General features: G+C 40.4%; 1 protein-coding gene across 1 annotated transcript in view; it reads left to right on the top strand.

Moving 5' to 3' along the window:
- The first annotated feature begins 252 nt into the window (after positions 1-252).
- LOC128698766 (protein XRP2) overlaps positions 253-20,735 on the top strand; it is a 67,618-nt gene continuing 47,135 nt past the window's right edge. Inside the window, exon 1 of the mRNA XM_053791133.2 lies at positions 253-403. Within this exon, the coding sequence (XP_053647108.1) occupies positions 324-403 (80 nt within the window). The 5' untranslated portion in view covers positions 253-323. The remainder of the gene's footprint in view (positions 404-20,735) is intronic.

Below are 20,735 nucleotides of genomic sequence, written 5' to 3'. Positions count from 1 at the left end.
TGCTTATTGATCATCACAAAAGAAATTAGAAATTTACATAGTTTTAATGAACTCAACCACGTCCTCACATTATTACAAAAAATATTTTTAAAGCCTTACATTTTTTGACAAATTATCTGATTTTAGAAGGCTATAAATTTATTAATATAAATAATTATTGAAGGTGAATTAGAAGAGGTTATTATTAAAGAGGGATTATGTAGAGAGTTTGGAGGGAGGTGAAGGGGGTAACTTTTTTTTTTTCCCTGAGAAGCGAAATTCTTCGCGGGAAAAATACCTGAGTGAGGAGATTGTTGAGGAGTGAAGGTGAAGACTGCGGGAAGATGGGATGTCTGCACAGCACTGGCTGGTGGTCCCATAAGGAGCCCAGGGAGCCTCACCAGGAGCCCAAGAGTTACTCTTGGTGAGTTGATATAAGTGTTACAGCTCCTGGGTCAGTCTCAGCTGCGCTGGACTCGCCTCTCACTCGCCTCATCCATCTGTCACTGACCTCATTAATCTGTCACTGACCTCATCCACCTGTCACTCGCCTCATCCACCTGTCACTCGCCTCCTCCACCTGTCACTCGCCTCCTCCACCTGTCACTCGCCTCATCCACCTGTCACTCGCCTCCTCCACCTGTCACTCGCCTCATCCACCTGTCACTCACCTCATCCACCTGTCACTCGCCTCCACCTGTCACTCGCCTCATCCACCTGTCACTCGCCTCATCCACCTGTCACTCGCCTCCACCTGTCACTCACCTCATCCACCTGTCACTCGCCTCATCCACCTGTCACTCGCCTCATCCACCTGTCACTCGCCTCATCCACCTGTCACTCGCCTCCACCTGTCACTCACCTCATCCACCTGTCACTCGCCTCATCCACCTGTCACTCGCCTCCACCTGTCACTCGCCTCATCCACCTGTCACTCGCCTCATCCACCTGTCACTCGCCTCATCCACCTGTCACTCACCTCATCCACCTGTCACTCGCCTCATCCACCTGTCACTCACCTCCTCCACCTGTCACTCGCCTCATCCACCTGTCACTCGCCTCATCCACCTGTCACTCGCCTCATCCACCTGTCACTCGCCTCATCCACCTGTCACTCGCCTCATCCACCTGGGTGATGTCATTAATGACTTTCCTTTAGAAAAAAAAGTTCCTTGATGCCAGTGAGGGGCTCTTGATCCAAGGAATTGGGTCTGACGTACCCTTAATTAGAACTCGATAGCCTCCCATTCCATCCCCCCAAGACCCCAATGGAAATAAACAAAAAATCTTAATGGAAACAGTCACTGCCTTTCAGTTTTGGGGGGATAATCCTGGGTAATTTACACATACATTATTATTATGTTTAACAGTTGTACTCGTTGAAAGATTGTGTAATTGTACTTATAGAAACTTACCCTGTGGTGTTGTGTGACCCCTGTGGGTTTTGTGCTTCTTGTTAATAATAATCCCTTATGGGTTTAATGCTTAGGTGGCCTGTGGCCCATATACCTGGATACCTGGAGTATACCTGGTGACGGTTTTGCGGGTTATTGCCCCCATGGCCTGGTGGCCTGGTAGGCAGCGCTCTCACTTCACACACTTGAGTGTCCATGGTTCGATCCCTGGCGAGGGTGGAAACATAGGGAATGTTTCCTTGCACCTGCTGTCCCATTCACCTAGCAGTAAGTAGGTACCTGGGTGTTAGTCTACTGGTGTGCGTGGAATCCTGGTGGACAAGATTGAGGACCCCAATGGAAATAAAACAAGACAGTCCTCAATGACACACTGACTTTCTTGGGTTATCATGGGTGGCTAACCCTTTGGGATTAAAAATCTCTAAACAAACTTATCATATGATTATCTATAATAATAATAGTAATTTGTGAATCAAACTAGATTTCCCAGGCTCTGTTTGACCCATATAAGCTTAGCATTTCTCAATACAGTATATCATTCATGACTTGTTTTAGTTAAAAAGATATTATTTTCAGCAAAAGGCAGAAAAGTGTGAAAAGGAGATCATATTAAATGTTTATACTTGACTAGTAACACACATCCATCACAAAATAAACTGACTAATGTTTTAAGATTTATTAATATATGTACTATAAGGACATTCCTCTCTAATAAATACCTATTTACATACAGGTAAGATCACGTTTGGGTTAGAGTTCAGATTTCAGTTGGGTTGTGTACTGCTATACTGTAGTCCCATAGACCTTTCTGGAAATAAGACATGTTTACTTTTACTGGATTATACTAGAATAAGTCAGTTTGTTTGACTTTTGGGTTATTCTAGGTAATTGACACATGTTACTATATGTGATAATTGTACTTATGTGGACCTGTACCTAAAGAGACTTACTAATGTACAAAATTTTATTTTTGCAATCGTCTTAACCCTTGTGGACACATAAAAGAAGTACATACATTAAGTTACTGTACAGTGGACCCTTAGTTATCGGCCTTAATCCATTTCAGAAGCTCGGCCGAAAACCGAAATAATATTTCCCATAAGAATTAATGTAAATACAATTAATTTGTTCCAGACAAAAATATTCACCAAAAAAATAATTTTTTTTAATAATTAAATCAGTATTACATACCTTCATTGAAGACTAATGCTGGCTTCTGGAATGCCTGCTACACTTCCTGCATGTCTCCTACGCTCCCAGCATGCCTGCTACACTCCCAGCATGCCTGCTACACTCCCAGCATGCCTGCTACACTCTCAGCATGCCTGCTACACTCCCAGCATGCCTGCTACACTCTCAGCATGCCTGCTACACTCCCTGCATGTCTGCTACACTCCCAGCATGCCTGCTACACTCCCTGCATGTCTCCTACACTCCCAGCATGCCTGCTACGCTCCCAGCATGCCTGCTACACTCCCTGCATGCCTGCTACACTCCCAGCATGCCTGCTACACTCCCAGCATGCCTTCTACGTTCCCAGCATGCCTGCTACACTCCCTGCATGCATGCTACACTCCCTGCATGCCCACTACACTCCCTGCATGCCTGCTACACTCCCTGCCATGCCTGCTACACTCCCTGCATGCCTGCTACACTCCCTGCATGCCTGCTACACTCCCTGCATGCCTACTACACTCCCTGCATATCTGCTACACTCCCTGCATGCCTGTTACACTCCCTGCATACCTGCTACACTCCCTGCATGCCTGCTACACTCCCTGCATGCCTGCTACACTCCCTGCATGCCTGCTACACTCCCTGCATGCCTGCTACACTTCCTGCATGCCTGCTACACTCCCTGCATGCCTGCTACACTCCCTGCATACCTGCTACACTCCATGCATGCCTGCTACACTCCCTGCATGCCTGCTACACTCTCTGCATGCCTGCTACACTTCACACTTAAATTCCATGGTGTTTCTCACTTTCTTTACCACAGGAACTTGACTAGGAACTTTCTTTGGAGCCATGGTTACTTATTTCGCAGGTGCACTGCAAAAAACCCACAAAAAACAATGGAAAACAAGCGAAATGCTTGGATGAATGAGCAGAAGCTTCCTCACACACCGAAAGACACACAAGACGCACAAGCGACCCCAGCTGGCGGAGGGACGTGTCCGAAACGGCTGATGACCGGGAGCCGAAAAACTGGCTGATCACTAAGTTGCCCAATAACAGGAACTGCCAATAACCAAGGGTCCACTGCATGTAGATTTAAAAGTCAGACAGAAATAAGTCACTCTGACTTTTTTTTTTAGGTTATCCTAGGTTCTCTACACATGTGCTGCTATGTATGATAATCTATGTAACTGTTTTTGTGTATACATGTACCTGAATAAACTTACTTAACCTAGGATAACCTAATAAAGTTAAACATTGCGATTTTTTCCATAGTAAAAATTAAAATGCATGAAGCCTAAATATAAATGCTTAGCTCTTTATTTTTTGTTTGTTTGTTTGTCAATGATAGCAGCAGAAAATATGAATGATTATGTATTTTCTATATACTGTATATGTAATGTACAGCACCATACACCCTAACATAATTTGACCTCAGAAGTGACTGGGCCCTTCAAGACAGATTCCCTGATTTCAGTGAGGGGCTCTTGATATACAGGTACCATCCGACTTACGACCGAGTTCGGTTCCGAGAAACCGGACGCAAGTCGAACTTTACTACTGAATATTAACATCACATTTTTGTAATGACTTTATTTTATTGTTTTATTTTGGTACAGTGGACCCCTGGTTCGCGATACTAATCCGTTCCTGAGAGCTTATCGTAAACCAAAAATATCGGAAAGCGAATCAATTTTCCCCATAAGAAATAATGGAAACCAAATTAATCCGTGCAAGACACCCAAAAGTATGAAAAATAAAAAACTTTTACCACATGAAATATTAAGTTTAATGCAATAGAATAGTAATTACAATAACAACAATAACAATAAATAACGAAAGAATAATTGACACTTACCTTTAATGAAGATCTGGTGATGATTGATGGGATGGGAGGAGGGGAGAGTGTGGATGGTGTTAGCATTTAGAAGGGGAATCCCCCTCCATTAGGACTTGAGGTAGCAAGTCCTTTTCCGGGGTTACTTCCCTTCTTTTAATGCCACTAGGACCAGGTTGAGAGTCACTGGACTTCTGTCGCACAACATAACTGGCAGCCTCACCATGCCTAATCACACTATGTATACCACTACGATTCTTAAATCTTTCAAACCAACCTTTGCTGGCCTTAAATTCACTCACATCACTACTAGTTGCAGGCAATTTTTTTACCAAATCGTCATGCAACTGCCTAGCCTTTTCACAAATGATTGCTTGAGAGATGCTATCTCCTGCTATCTGTTTTTCATTTATCCACACCAGTAACAGTCTCTTAACATTTTCTAACACTTGCGGTCGCTGTTTCGTAACCACAGTTGCACCTTTTGCAAGAACGGCTTCCTTGATTGCCGTTTTCTTGCTCACTATAGTAGAGATGGTTGATTGGGGTTTTGCTATACAACCTGACCAGCTCCGACACACGCACTCCACTTTCGTACTTTGCAATTATCTCTTTCTTCATTTCAACAGTCATTAGCACCCTTGGTCTCGAAGGGTTGGCACTGGGAGCTTTCTTGGGACCCATGGTGACTTATTTTGCAAAAAACAGGCTCCAAAAACAGGGATAATAGGGAATGTACCGAATGTATCCTTAGATGCGCACACACTGGAGTTTACCTGGAGTTTACCTGGAGAGAGTTCCAGGGGTCAACGCCCCCGCGGCCCGGTCTGTGACCAGGCCTCCTGGTGGATCAGAGCCTGATCAACCAGGCTGTTGCTGCTGGCTGCACGCAAACCAACGTACGAGCCACAGCCCGGCTGATCAGGAACTGACTTTAGGTGCTTGTCCAGTGCCAGCTTGAAGACTGCCAGGGGTCTGTTGGTAATCCCCCTTATGTGTGCTGGGAGGCAGTTGAACAGTCTCGGGCCCCTGACACTTATTGTATGGTCTCTTAACGTGCTAGTGACACCCCTGCTTTTCATTGGGGGGATGGTGCATCCTCTGCCAAGTCTTTTGCTTTCGTAGTGAGTGATTTTCGTGTGCAAGTTCGGTACTAGTCCCTATAGGATTTTCCAGGTGTATATAATCATGTATCTCTCCCTCCTGCGTTCCAGGGAATACAGGTTTAGGAACCTCAAGCGCTCCCAGTAATTGAGGTGTTTTATCTCCGTTATGCGCGCCGTGAAAGTTATCTGTACATTTTCTAGGTCGGCAATTTCACCTGCCTTGAAAGGTGTTGTTAGTGTGCAGCAATATTCCAGCCTAGATAGAACAAGTGACCTGAAGAGTGTCATCATGGGCTTGGCCTCCCTAGTTTTGAAGGTTCTCATTATCCATCCTGTCATTTTTCTAGCAGATGCGATTGATACAATGTTATGGTCCTTGAAGGTGAGATCCTCCGACATGATCACTCCCAGGTCTTTGACGTTGGTGTTTCGCTCTATTTTGTTGCCAGAATTTGTTTTGTACTCTGACGAAGATTTAATTTCCTCATGTTTACCATATCTGAGTAATTGAAATTTCTCATCGTTGAACTTCATATTGTTTTCTGCAGCCCACTGAAAGATTTGGTTGATGTCCGCTTGGAGCCTTGCAGTGTCTGCAGTGGAAGACACTGTCATGCAGATTCGGGTGTCATCTGCAAAGGAAGACACGGTGCTGTGGCTGACATCCTTGTCTATGTCGGATATGAGGATGAGGAACAAGATGGGAGCGAGTACTGTGCCTTGTGGAACAGAGCTTTTCACCGTAGCTGCCTCGGACTTTACTCTGTTGACAACTACTCTCTGTGTTCTGTTAGTGAGGAAATTATAGATCCATCGACTGACTTTTCCTGTTATTCCTTTAGCACGCATTTTGTGCGCTATTACGCCATGGTCACACTTGTCGAAGGCTTTTGCAAAGTCTGTATATATTACATCTGCATTCTTTTTGTCTTCTAGTGCATTTAGGACCTTGTCATAGTGATCCAATAGTTGAGACAGACAGGAGCGACCTGTTCTAAACCCATGTTGCACTGGGTTGTGTAACTGATGGGTTTCTAGATGGGTGGTGATCTTGCTTCTTAGGACCCTTTCAAAGATTTTTATGATATGGGATGTTAGTGCTATTGGTCTGTAGTTCTTTGCTGTTGCTTTACTGCCCCCTTTGTGGAGTGGGGCTATGTCTGTTGTTTTTAGTAACTGTGGGACGACCCCCGTGTCCATGCTCCCTCTCCATAGGATGGAAAAGGCTCGTGATAGGGGCTTCTTGCAGTTCTTGATGAACACAGAGTTCCATGAGTTTGGCCCTGGGGCAGAGTGCATGGGCATGTCATTTATCGCCTGTTCGTAGTCATTTGGCGTCAGGATAACATCGGATAGGCTTGTGTTAATCAAATTTTGTGGCTCTCTCATAAAAAATTCATTTTGATATTCGACTCTCAGTCTGGTTAGCGGCTTGCTAAAAACTGAGTCATATTGGGACTTGAGTAGCTCACTCATTTCCTTGCCGTCATCTGTGTAGGACCTAACTTGTTTAAGTAGGGGCCCAATACTGGACGTTGTTCTCGATTTTGATTTGGCATAGGAGAAGAAATACTTTGGGTTTCTTTCGATTTCATTTATGGCTTTTAGTTCTTCCCGCGATTCCTGACTCCTAAAGGATTCTTTTAGCTTAAGTTCGATGCTTGCTATTTCTCTGACCAGTGTCTCCCTACGCATTTCAGATATATTGACCTCTTTTAGCCGCTCTGTTATTCTTTTCCGTCGCCTGTAAAGGGAGCGCCTGTCTCTTTCTATTTTACATCTACTCCTCCTTTTTCTTAGAGGAATAAGCCTTGTGCATACATCGAGTGCCACCGAGTTAATCTGTTCTAAGCATAAGTTGGGGTCTGTGTTGCTTAGTATATCTTCCCAGCTTATATCGGTTAGGACTTGGTTTACTTGGTCCCACTTTATGTTTTTGTTATTGAAGTTGAATTTGGTGAATGCTCCCTCGTGACTAGTCTCATTATGTTGGTCTGGGGCTCCACGCATACATGTCTGAACCTCAATTATGTTGTGATCTGAGTACAGTGGACCCCCGCATAACGATTACCTCCGAATGCGACCAATTATGTAAGTGTATTTATGTAAGTGCGTTTGTATGTGTATGTTTGGGGGTCTGAAATGGACTAATCTACTTCACAATATTCCTTATGGGAATAAATTCGGTCAGTACTGGCACCTGAACATACTTATGGAGTGAAAAAATATCGTTAACCGGGGGTCCACTGTATATTGTTTTTGATATGGTGACATTTCTTATCAGATCATCATTGTTAGTGAAGATGAGGTCTAGTGTATTCTCCAGTCTAGTAGGCTCTATTATTTGCTGGTTTAAATTGAATTTTGTGCAGAGATTTAAAAGCTCGTGTGAGTGTGAGTTTTCATCAGAGCTGCCTCCTGGTGTTATTACTGCAACAATATTATTTGCTATATTCCTCCATTTTAGGTGCCTTAAGTTGAAATCCCCCAGGAGCAAGATGTTGGGTGCAGGAGCTGGAAGATTTTCCAGACAGTGGTCAATTTTTAACAGCTGTTCCTGGAATTGCTGGGATGTTGCATCCGGAGGCTTGTAGACTACCACAATGACTAGGTTTTGGTTCTCGACCTTTACTGCTAAAACTTCCACTACATCATTTGAGGCATTAAGCAGTTCTGTGCAAACAAGTGACTCTGCAATGTACAGGCCAACCCCCCCCCTTTTGCCTGTTCACTCTGTCACGTCTGTATAGGTTGTAACCTGGGATCCATATTTTGGCTTGTAAACACTGGCACACACGGGGCAGTTCAGGCCACACATGGACACGTCTCGTACGAACCACATCGCATAGCGGGTTTTGTATCGGGAAGCGAGGCAAATTTTCTGCGATATAATGCATCGGTTACCGGATTTATCGGATACCAATAGCATCGCGAACCGGGGGTCCACTGTATTTCATGTTTTACTTTACTTTTTATGCTGTTAGTACTGTATTTTATACTGTAAGGTTTAGGATAAACACTGTGTACAACACAAATACAGTGGACCCCCGGTTTACGATATTATTTCATTCCAGAAGTATGTTCAGGTGCCAGTACTGAACGAATTTGTTCCCATAAAGAATATTGTGAATTAGATTAGTCCATTTCAGACCCCCAAACATACACGTACAAACGCACTTACATAAATACACTTACATAAATACACTTACATAATTGGTCGCATTGGGAGGTGATCGTAAAGCGGGGGTCCACTGTAGTTGTTTATTTCCCAGAAATTTGGCTTCAAAAACACAGTTGTAAGTCGAGTGGTCGTATGTCGAGCAGGTCGTAAGTCGGATGGTAGGTGTATTGGGTTGTACCTATCCTCTGCTTTCTTGGATTGAATGTTATTGTGTATTTCTCCAGGCACTGTGACCTCTACAGGTTTAGCTCTTGCCTAATTATAATAATAATACCTGAAAACTCGGTATCAGTGTGAATCTCTTGATGCATGTCATAAGAGGTGACTTAAATGCCAGGAGCGAGGTGCTAGTAACCCCTTCTCCTGTACATATGTATAAATTACTAAATTTAAAAAGAAAAACTTTTGTGTGTTAAAATAATAATAATTAGAATTAGGTTTATCACATTATTTTAGTTACAATAATAATTGACCTTTGAGCATTGGATTTACTATTTCTGAGTGAAAAACAGCATTCTTCTTTATATGACAACTATTATGATTAAGAAGGAATGCCATAAGTATCCTCAGAGTAGCTTGACAAATTATACAGTATCTTGTTACTCATCTAGGTATGGCTGTATGCAAATATTCAAGGCACACAGCTATCTGCTTATGATATCACTTAAGTTTTTAAAAGTTCCATTGGAAGAAAGGATGCCTTCATTAAGAATTTTCAGTCAAAATATAAATAGAGAATGTGCCCAAACTTGTGTAACAGAGTGCTAACTTGATGCTGGTGAAGGGCTCTTAATCCAAGGAATTAGGCTTGATCTCTCATACTTTAGATTAGACCTGATTGCCTCCCACTCCCCAAGTGCTACATGACTTCTGTGGGTTTAGCACTTCCACACAAATGTAATAATAATAATAATAATAATAATAATAGTAATAATAATATTTATTTCTACAAGTACATGTACAAGGTATACAGGCCTAGCTGACATCAGTGACATACTACTATATAGGAAGCTGCTTGTTATGCAGAGCATTTCAGGTAAATTAGGTCAGTTTTGTCCCAGGATGCAACCCACATTAATCAACTAAGACCCAGGTACCCATTTTACTGATGAGTGAACATTGGACTGCAGGTGTCTTAAGGAAACATGTCCCAATGTTTCCAGCTGTACCGGGGATCGATCCCTGGACCACAGTGTGTGAGTTGAGTGTGCTAGCAATCGAGTTGCAAATACCAAGTACAGTGGAACCTCAAATATCAAACTTAATTCGTTCCAGGAGCTAGTTCTAAATTCGAAAAGTCTGAAAATCAAAGCAATATTTCCCGTAAGAAATAATGGAAATACAATTAATCCGTTCCAGAAACCCAAAAATATTCACAAAAAAATTTTTTTTATAGAGAGTAATTACAGTTTTACATACAACAAATACTATAGTGTTCAATTATGTACGTATATAGATATAAAATAACACTTTTATTTACCTTTATTGAAGATTGTTGATGGCATCTGGAAGATAGGGAGGAGGAGAGAGGGAGTTTGGATTAGTGTTTGGAAGGAGAATCCCCCTCCATGAGGACTTCAGGTAAAGTCTTCTCTGGGGTTACTTCCCTCATTTTTTCTTTTTCTTTTTCTTCTTCTCCCTCTTCCCCTTTCCTCTTTCCTTTTTCTCCTCTGGGTTGTCTTTCTCTTCTGTCTCGTGTTTCTGTTCCTTCTTCATTTATTTCACCTCTTCCCCTTTCATGCACCTCTGTGCGCTTGCTCTCCATCTGTGGGCACCTAGCTCTCTTGCAGTGCTCCCCTTCCTTTGTATTTGACTGGCTCGTCCTCCTTATTCCCCACTTCTACCACTACCACTACTACTACCTTTTCTACTACTACTACTACTGATGAAATTAAGACACATGTGCGGCGTCTGGGTGCCTTTGTTGTGGACGTTTCGCCATCCAGTGGCTGGCTGGATGGCGAAACGTCTACGATAGGGATGCCTGGGTGTTGTGCATGTCTTAATTTCATCTTGTCGGTATTATATACCATTCTTGTACCACCACTACTACTACTACTTCTACTACTACCACCACCTCTTCCTGCCTATGTATAGCCGTCCTGCTCCGCTTCTGGTTAGTGTGACTTTGTAAATGGTCCAAGTTGGACCGAAACGCCGTCGTAAGCTTCTCTCTTTTGTGTGCGGGTTATTTGTGTATCGTTCCAGTCACGGTATTGTGCCTTTTTTTTGTTATTTGTCTTTTAATGCCCCTAGGACCAGCTTGAGAGTCACTAGACCCCTGTCTCACAAAATAACTGTCCACAGTCCTCTGTTTTTGGCGCCTCTTTAACATTTCCCTAAAATGGGACATGGTTCTGTCACTGAACTGGTTCCAGGAGTTTTCTGTACCAGACTAGCATGCAACTTCCTTGCCTTCTCGCAAATTGTCTCTGAAACACTATCACCTGCCATCTCTTTATCTTTGATCCACAACAGCAACAACTTCTCAACCTCTTTAACTATTTGTGATCTTTTTTTGATTAGCATATTAACACCTTTCACAACATCAGCTTCCTTGATTTGTTCTTTGCCAGGATAGAACCGATGGTCGACTTGTTTTTCCCATACATACTGGCAAGGTCAGCAAGTCTCACACCACTCTCATACTTCTGTATTATTTCCTTCTTCACATCTATGGTGTTTCTCACTTTCTTTACCACAGGAGTACCACTAGCAAGTTTCTTTGGCCCCATGGTAGCTTATTTCACACTCCCACAAGCACTAAACACAATGAAATAATCGTAAAATGTTTGAATGAGAGTGCAGGTTAGTGTTCACTCAAGCATCAACAAAGCCAGACTGTAAAGTAAAAGGACACAAGTGCAACTAATGTGACATTTATTGTGGCAACGTTTCGCTCTCCAGGAGCTTTATCAAGCCATTACAAACAATACATGGACACAGAGGGTATATAAAGGCTCAGAGTGAGGTGTAATACTAGTGAGGTACCATTTCGATGCTCACTAGTGGTAGTAGTAGTAGTAGTGGTAGTGACAAAAGTAATACAATATGGTAGATCAATTAATTCGTACATGAGTAAAAGGATATAAAAGCTATTACTTGGGTAACATAAAAATAGGTTGGACAAATATAGACTGGAATGAGGCAGCTTGTTTCAGTGTTCACTCTCTGTGCTTTGTGTAGTATAACAGGAGAGACTATGTAATGGCAGGGTTTACTGTTTTCAGGAGGATTCTTGCTAAGACTTCGGAGATGGTGAAGCTGCCGTTGTTTTGTTTAATTGTATTCGAAACAGCGATCAGTGCTGATTCGAGGCACTTGCGTCTGCGGAAATTAGTTTCTTTGATCACTAATTGGGCGTCTCTGAATTTCATGAGATGATTGGTGGAATTTCAGTGTTGTACACAGGCGTTGTTCAAGTTATCGTTCCTACGCCTGTGTACAACACCGAAATTCCACCAGTCATCTCATGAAATTCAGAGACGCCCAATTAGTGATCAAAGAAACTAATTTCCGCAGACGCAAGTGCCTCGAATCAGCACTGATCGCTGTTTCGAATACAATTAAACAAAACAACGGCAGCTTCACCATCTCCGAAGTCTTAGCAAGAATCCTCCTGAAAACAGTAAACCCTGCCATTACATAGTCTCTCCTGTTATACTACACAAAGCACAGAGAGTGAACACTGAAACAAGCTGCCTCATTCCAGTCTATATTTGTCCAACCTATTTTTATGTTACCCAAGTAATAGCTTTTATATCCTTTTACTCATGTACGAATTAATTGTTCTACCTTATTGTATTACTTTTGTCACTACTACTACTACTACTACTACTACTACTACTACTACTACTACTACTACTACTACTACTACTACTACTACTACTACTACTACTACTACTACTACTACTACTACTACTACTACTACTACTACTACTACTACTACTACTACTACTACTACTACTACAACTACTACTACTACTACTACAACTACAACTACTACTACTACTACTACTACTACTACTACTACTACTACTACTACTACTACTACTACCTACTACTACCTACTACTACTACCTACTACTACTACTACTACTACTACTACCTACTACTACTACTACCTACTACTACTACTACTACTACTACTACTACCTACTACTACTACTACTACTACTACTACTACTACCACCACTACTACCACTACCACCACTAGTGAACATTGAAATGGTACCTCACTAGTATTACACCTCACTCTGACCCTTTATATACCCTCTGTGTCCATGTATTGTTTGTAATGGCTTGATAAAGCTCCTGGAGAGCGAAACGTTGCCACAATAAATGTCACATTAGTTGCACTTGTGTCCTTTTACTTTACATATTGTCGGTAATTCTACCAACTTTATTACAAAGCCAGACTGGCTCACGGCGCCTGCATGGGGACGCGGACAGAGCGGGATGGCGGACAGGTCCCTTACCCGGTGGTCTGAAAATAGGGGTGCGTTCGATAATAGGGACAAAGTTGGTTTGAGAAAAGGGTTCTATCTATAAGTGATACGTTTGAAATTTGAGGTTCCACTGTACAATACAAATACAAATTTTTATTTTCTTGCAAGTTTACATTGAGATTATGTAATTACAATAATGAGTTGCAGTGCAAAGAGAGCCACTATCATGCCATGGCATTATGGGTAGACTAAATTTAATGGCTTACAGACTACTTAATACTAGAGAAATTGATCATAGTTTTTTAAGTTGTACATCTGTTTTTATTTATAACAGACAGTAAGTTTACTCAAATTACAATGTGGGGATATTACATTGGGACAAGCTGAGAGTATTTAGTAGGTTATGTACATCAATAGTAAATATTTAAATTATATTATGGGAATATAACATTGAGTGTTGTTGAAAGTAGTTTACAGTATGAGAATGCTGCAGTTTGGTGTATGGCAGTATTGTTTTGGGCAGGTATTTATACTACAATGTAGTATTAAGTAATGTATGAACTTTGGGTATCTAATTTTGAAGTGTTTAGATTTAGGTAATTGGGAGATTTTTTTGGTAAAGTTAAGTATTGAGTATTTGGTTTGGGGTGAATAAGTGGTTGTTGAGAAGTCTTAAATTGATGTTCAGACTAGGTTACTGTAGTGTTTACTAGTAATGTATTCCAACTTTTGGGGCCCTTTATGTGCATCAAGTTTTTACACAGTGTGATATGGACACTGGGTACATCAAAAAGTGATCTGTGTCTTGTGTTATGGTCATGTGTTCTGTTAAGGTTGGTGAGGAGAAGTTTGAGTGGAGGGTTTATATTTGAGTGTAGTGTTCTATTTATGTAGTAGGCACAAGAATATGTATGGATGTTCTTTACGGTGAGTAGTTTTAGTCTTTTGAATATTGGTGGAGTATGCTCTCTGGAGTGGGAATTTATCATCATTCTGACTGCAGCCTTTTGCTGAGTTATTAGTGGTCTTAGTTGATTTAATGTTGTTGATCCCCATGCACAAATTCCATAGGTGAGATAAGGGTAGATGAGTGAATAATACAGTGCAAGGAGAGCTGATTGTGGAACATAGTACTGTATCTTTGATAGTATGCCTGCTGTCTTAGAGATTTTCTTGGAAATCTGTTGTACAACGGTACCTTGGGATACGAACTTAATTCGTTCCAGAAGGCTGTTCGAGTGCCGATACCGAACGAATTTGTTCCCATAAGGAATAATGTAAATTAGATTAATCCGTTTCAGACCCCCAAAAATACACTTACAAAAGTACTTACAAAAATACACTTATATAATTGTTCGAGTTGGGAGTTGTTCGTATGCCAAGGTACCACTGTATATGTGTCTGGAATTTGAGGCTACTGTCAAGGTGGATTCCTAAAAATTTTCCCTCTGTGAGTCTTGTGATGGGTAATCCATTGAGCGTTATGTTAAGTGGAACATTTGTGGCTCTCTTTCCACACTGAATGAAATAGGTTTTTTTTCAGTATTGAGAGTAAGCTTATTTGTCATTGTCCAGGTAGATATTTTCTGCAATTCAGCATAAACAGTGTTGGCCAGTATGACTGGGTTGGGGTGAGAGAAGATGTATGTAGTGTCATCTGCAAATAATATGGGTTTGAGTAGTTGAGACGCATTCAGTAGGTCATTGATGTAAATGAGAAAGAGGAGTGGGCCAAGGACACTTCCTTGTGGGACCCCGACTGTAATTAGTTGAGTGGAAGAGTTAGCTCCATTTGTATACACATATTGGCTTCTGTTACTAAGGTATGACTTCAGGTAGTTGAGGGAGTGCCCTCTTATACCATAGTGTGTTAATTTAATGTGCAGCAAATCGTGGTTGACTGTATCAAAAGCTTTACGTAAATCAATGAAGATACCCAGCGGGACTTCTTTCTTCTCAAGAGCGGTGTATATTAGTTCTACCTTGTGTATAATAGCATTATTTGTGCTTTTATTAGTCCTGAATCCAAACTGACAGGGGTTGAGTCTGTTATGTGAGATGAGGTAGGAATAGATCTGCCTATGAACTAATTTTTCAAAGATTTTAGAGAGCACATGTAAGTTAGATATTGGTCTATAGTTATTCAGGTCTGTTTGATCTCCTTCTTTGTGGATCAGGGTGACCCTCGCTATTTTGAGAATTGATAGGAAGATGGAGGATTCGATGGATTTGTGAAAGAGTGTTGCAATAATTGTTGACAGTATACTTGAGAAGCTTTTTTTTTGTACATAAGAGGTGGTAAGTTTTTATATCTCCTGCCTTGCCTTTAACCCTTAAACGGTCCAAACGTATATATACGTTCACTCGCGTAGCGCCCCAACTTTTTTGAGGGAAAAAAACAATCTTTTCTTTTAAAAGGAAAAAAGAGCATATGGTACCCAGGCATCCCCAATTATTTTAATATGACACACAGTGAGTGCGCACACCCATTCTCTCGTGTCTAGGTGACTCAGGCTTAATGTGGACGTATATATACGTTTGGACCATTTAAGGGTTAAGGGTGTTGATGAGTTAGCTTCTGTTGGGTTGGTTGGAGCTAGGAATACTGTATTCGAGTAGGTGCCCATGAGGTAGTCTGATGGACGGGTGTTTGAGCTTGGGATTTTGTTCGCTAGATTCTTTCTAAAAAAGACCCAATACCTTTATAACAAGCACTGCCCTAAAAAAACTAAACAGATGACAGCTAAGAGACTGAACAGTCCCTGGCTAACACCCAGCATTCTCAAATCCATAAATACAAAACACCGATATGAAAAACAGTACAGAATGGGTCGCATAACCAGAGACCAAACAAAACGTTACTCGTCAATCCTAACCAGCCTGATAAGAAGGGCAAAAAAATTGTATTATGAGAACAGATTATCCAACTTACGAGGTGATATAAAAAAGACCTGGAAGACCCTATCAGAAATTCTGGGAACAAAAAAGATATCACGACATAGCGAAATAAAATTAGCAAAAACAGATGAACCCCAATTTCCACCAACAGAAACAGCAAACAGACTCAATGATTTCTTCTCCACTATAGGTCAAAACCTTGCCAATAAAATCCCAAGCTCAGATACCCCACCAAATGACTACCTCACTGGCAACTACCCGAACACACTGTTCCTAGCTCCGACTAACCCATACGAAATATCCCTTATTATCAACGCACTGAAAAACAAGGCAGGAGATTTAAATACCTTACCACCCTTTATATACAAAAAAGCGTCACAAGTACTATCACCAATCATTGCAACACACTTTAACAAATCCATTGAATCCTCCACCTTCCCTACAGTTCTCAAAATAGCAAGGGTCACCCCGATCCATAAAGGAGGAGACCAAACAGAGTTGAACAACTATAGGCCAATATCCAATTTACACCCTCTCAAAAATCTTCGAAAAATTAATTCATAAACGAATCTACTCCTACCTCATCTCCCAAAACATTCTCAACCCCTGCCAATTTGGATTCAGGCCTAATAAAAATACTAACGATGCTATTATACACATGCTAGAACATATATACACTGCAATAGAGAAAAAAGAAGTCCCACTGGGGATCTTCATTGACTTACCTAAAGCTTTTGATACAGTTGACCATGACTTGCTCCACGTAAAATTGTCACACTATGGTATTAGAGGGCACTCCCTCAACTACCTCAAGTCTTACCTCAGCAACAGAAGCCAATATGTGTACGCAAATGGGGCAAGCTCTTCCGCACAACCAATTACAGTTGGTGTCCCACAGGGAAGTGTCCTTGGCCCTCTTCTCTTTCTCCTATACATAAATGACCTACCAAATGCTTCGCAATTACTCAAACCCACACTTTTTGCAGATGACACTACATACGTCTTCTCTCACCCGAGCCCAGTCACGCTAGCCAATACTGTAAACACCGAATTACAGAAAATATCTACCTGGATGAGGACTAACAAACTTACACTAAACATTGACAAAACCTACTTCATTCAGTTTGGTAACAGAGCTACAGATGTACCTCTTAACATAACAATAAACGGATCACCTATCACAAAGCTAACAGAGGGAAAATTCCTAGGAATCCACCTCAATAATAGACTCAAATTTCATACACATATACAACAAATTTCTAAGAAAATTTCCAAGACTGTAGGCATACTATTGACGATACAGTACTATGTTCCACAGTCAGCCCTCCTGGCCCTTTATCACTCTCTTATTTACCCCTATCTCACCTATGGAATTTGTGCATGGGGCTCAACAACAATTAACCATCTCAGACCACTAATTACCCAACAAAAGGCTGCAGTTAGAATGATAACAAATTCTCACTACAGGCAACACACTCCACCAATATTCGAAACATTCAACCTACTCACCATACAAAACATTCATACTTATTATTGCACCTATTACATACATAGAACACTTAGCTCTGATATTAACCCTCCCCTCAAACATCTCCTTGCCAACCTCAACAGAACACATGACCATAACACAAGGCACAGATCACTCTTTGATGTTCCTCGTGTCCATCTCACGCTATGCAAAAACTCAATGCACATAAAAGGCCCTAAAATCTGGAATTCATTACCTGTAAATATAAAAGAAACACTACCTGTTTATAAATTCAAGTCTCTTCTCAAAGATCACTTACTCACTCAAAACCAAATAAATACTGAATAACTGAACCTTATAAATTGTATATCCTATATGTTACTCACAATTATATCACACAAATGTTAAACCTAGGACCCAATCTAACTTTATTATTTTTTTAAATACACTACCTAACAGAATACTCCATTCGACTGAATGTACAGCAATGCAAGCAACCATATGACCTGTCTTTGTAATACTCATTTGTGCTTTATAGTTATCTGTTTACAATAATGTTTTATCACTGATTTCATCATTGCTTAGTTAATCTTAAGTTAATTTTAAGCCAGCCCGTAATGCTATGCATATAAGTGGCTTTGGCATGCTGCTCTTACCTGTATTTTTTGTACCTCTGTATGTATGCTTAAATTACTAAATAAATAAATAAATAAATAAATAAATGGTGGAGAAAAAAGCTGAGTCTGTTTGCTGTTTCAGTTCCTGGGAGTAGGGGTTCATCTGATTTTGTTAATTTGAGTATTTTGTTTTTGGATATCTTTCTAGTTCCTAGAATTTCAGATAGGGTTTTCCAGGTCTTTTTCATATCACCTTTCATGTTATGTAATCTGTTCTCATAATACAGTTTTTTTTGACCTTATCAAGCTGGTAAGGATTGACAAGTAACATTTAGAATGGTCTCTGGTTATTTGACCCATTCTGTACTGTTTTTCATACAGGTGCTTTGTGTTAATGGATTTAAGGATGCTGGGTGTTAGCCAGGGACTGTTCAGTCTCTTAGCTCTGATATGTTTAGTTTTTAAGGGCAATGCTTGTTGTAGAGGTAGTGTTTTTTTTTTGTTTTTTTTTTTTTCTTTAGAAAATTATTAATACAGTAAGGCCCCGCTTTACGGCGTTTTGCCTTACGGTGTTCCGCTAATACAGCGATGTCAAATTATGACCAAAATTTGCTATACGGCAAGTGGTCTTTTAAATACGGTGCCCCCACCCGGTTTGTTTACATTTTCCGTGACCACATCTATTATGTCAGGAAACTTTCCAAAATTTGAAGTGTTTTAAAGTTACTGCATATTTTATATGTACAGTGGACCCCCGGTTAACGATATTTTTTCACTCCAGAAGTATGTTCAGGTGCCAGTACTGACCGAATTTGTTCCCATAAGAAATATTGTGAAGTAGATTAGTCCATTTCAGACCCCCAAACATACACGTACAAACACACTTACATAAATACACTTACATAATTGGTCGCATTCGGAGGTAATCGTTATGCGGGGGTCCACTGTACTCTGATAATTATACTTATGTGTACCTGTACTTAAATATATTTACACACTGTGCTGGTGTGCAGGTACACATTAAAATCGCTAAGTCTCTCTCTACTCATGACGCCAATACTACGTAATAATAATCACTCTTGGGCACACTAAATGTCTTATTTTACATCAATATAGGCATTTTCATTAATCCATCTATGATATTTTCCTCAAAATTATATATGAAATCCATTACATAGCATATAAACATGATACATACACTCAGAATAAAAATTGATGTAAATATGAGATTTGTTTACAAAGCTGTGTAGGTAGTGTCGGAAAAATTAAGTTTTCTCTAGTCAAACACTGGGGGGTAACTGTAGAAAAATATTCTTTTCGTATGCCTTTACTCTATGTATAGCAATTCACGACCCTTGTGGGTTTAGTGCTTTTTATAATAAATAATAATAATAATTATTATTATTATTATTATTATTATTATTATTATTATTATTATTATTATTATTATTATTCACTCTAAAAATGGTGTGTTGCTGTTTGTTTATTCTGACCTAACTTGTACACAATGTAAGAGTATTTGTATTGTGAGGTAATTATTATTAAAATAAAAAAATATTAAGGTAAATGTTTTACAAACTCTTACAAATGGACGTGAATGAACTAAAAGTAGACACATATTAATACGCATTTCGCCTGACCAAGTGATCGTCCACTACCTGTTCAGTTTGTGTTCTTACATTGTCTCAACTCTGTATCTCGTTCTCTCTCTCGTTTACTCTTTTGTTAACTAGTTGGCTCTCATTGATGATGGCGTCTAAGGTTAGCTGTAATAAAAAGAGAAGTCGTAAGCCTCTTGCTTTAAGTGCCAAGTTAGAGGATGATGGTGTGCCATTTTGATTTTATTCAATAAACACCCTGCCACTCACCTCTCACACATTAATATTAATATTTTAAGGTAAGTAATAAGTGTACTCTGTGTGTATCTTACCTTTTATTGTGTTTTTAATGCCTATTTCTATTGCTAACTTAATATAAGTTAGTGTAAACTTGTTGTCTGGCATTTATTGCATATTTTATATGCTCTGATAATAATACTTGTGGAGCCGGGTGGAGGGACAACATTACGTTTCCTCTGTTCAGCCATCAGAGAAAACGTGTATGAATCTGCGTTTGGCCCAGCCACTCCCCCACTCCGCTTTTGTTTACAGTTTTCGGCATGAATTATTCATTACTTCTACCTTCATTTATGATGGCATCTAAAGGTAGTAGTTAGAAATGACTAAATTCAGTGAACAAGGCATGTCGATGTTAATAATATGGCTCTGGGCCACAGTGTAGGTAGCCGGTAGGTGTAGCCCAGGCTACACCTACCGGCTACCTACACTGACTTTATACAAATAAATAGTACTCACCTCTCTTCCTATATTAAGACTACACATATTTTAAGGTAAATAATGAGTGTACTGTATGTGCATTTTACCTCTCTGGGCTGTTTTAGATATCGTATATTAAGTATGAGACGGGGAGCCAGTGCTACCTACACCTGGGCTACCTGCACCTGACTTCCTACAAATAAGTACTACTCACCTCTCTCCCTACATTAAGATTACAAATACTTTAAGATAAGTAATGAATTTACTGTTACTGTATTTTACTTTGTGTTTT

Source organism: Cherax quadricarinatus, chromosome 59, assembly GCF_038502225.1.
Source record: "Cherax quadricarinatus isolate ZL_2023a chromosome 59, ASM3850222v1, whole genome shotgun sequence".
NCBI lineage: Eukaryota > Metazoa > Arthropoda > Malacostraca > Decapoda > Parastacidae > Cherax > Cherax quadricarinatus.
The sequence above is the reverse complement of the archived record's forward strand: the minus strand, read 5'-3'. Positions and strand labels throughout refer to the sequence as shown.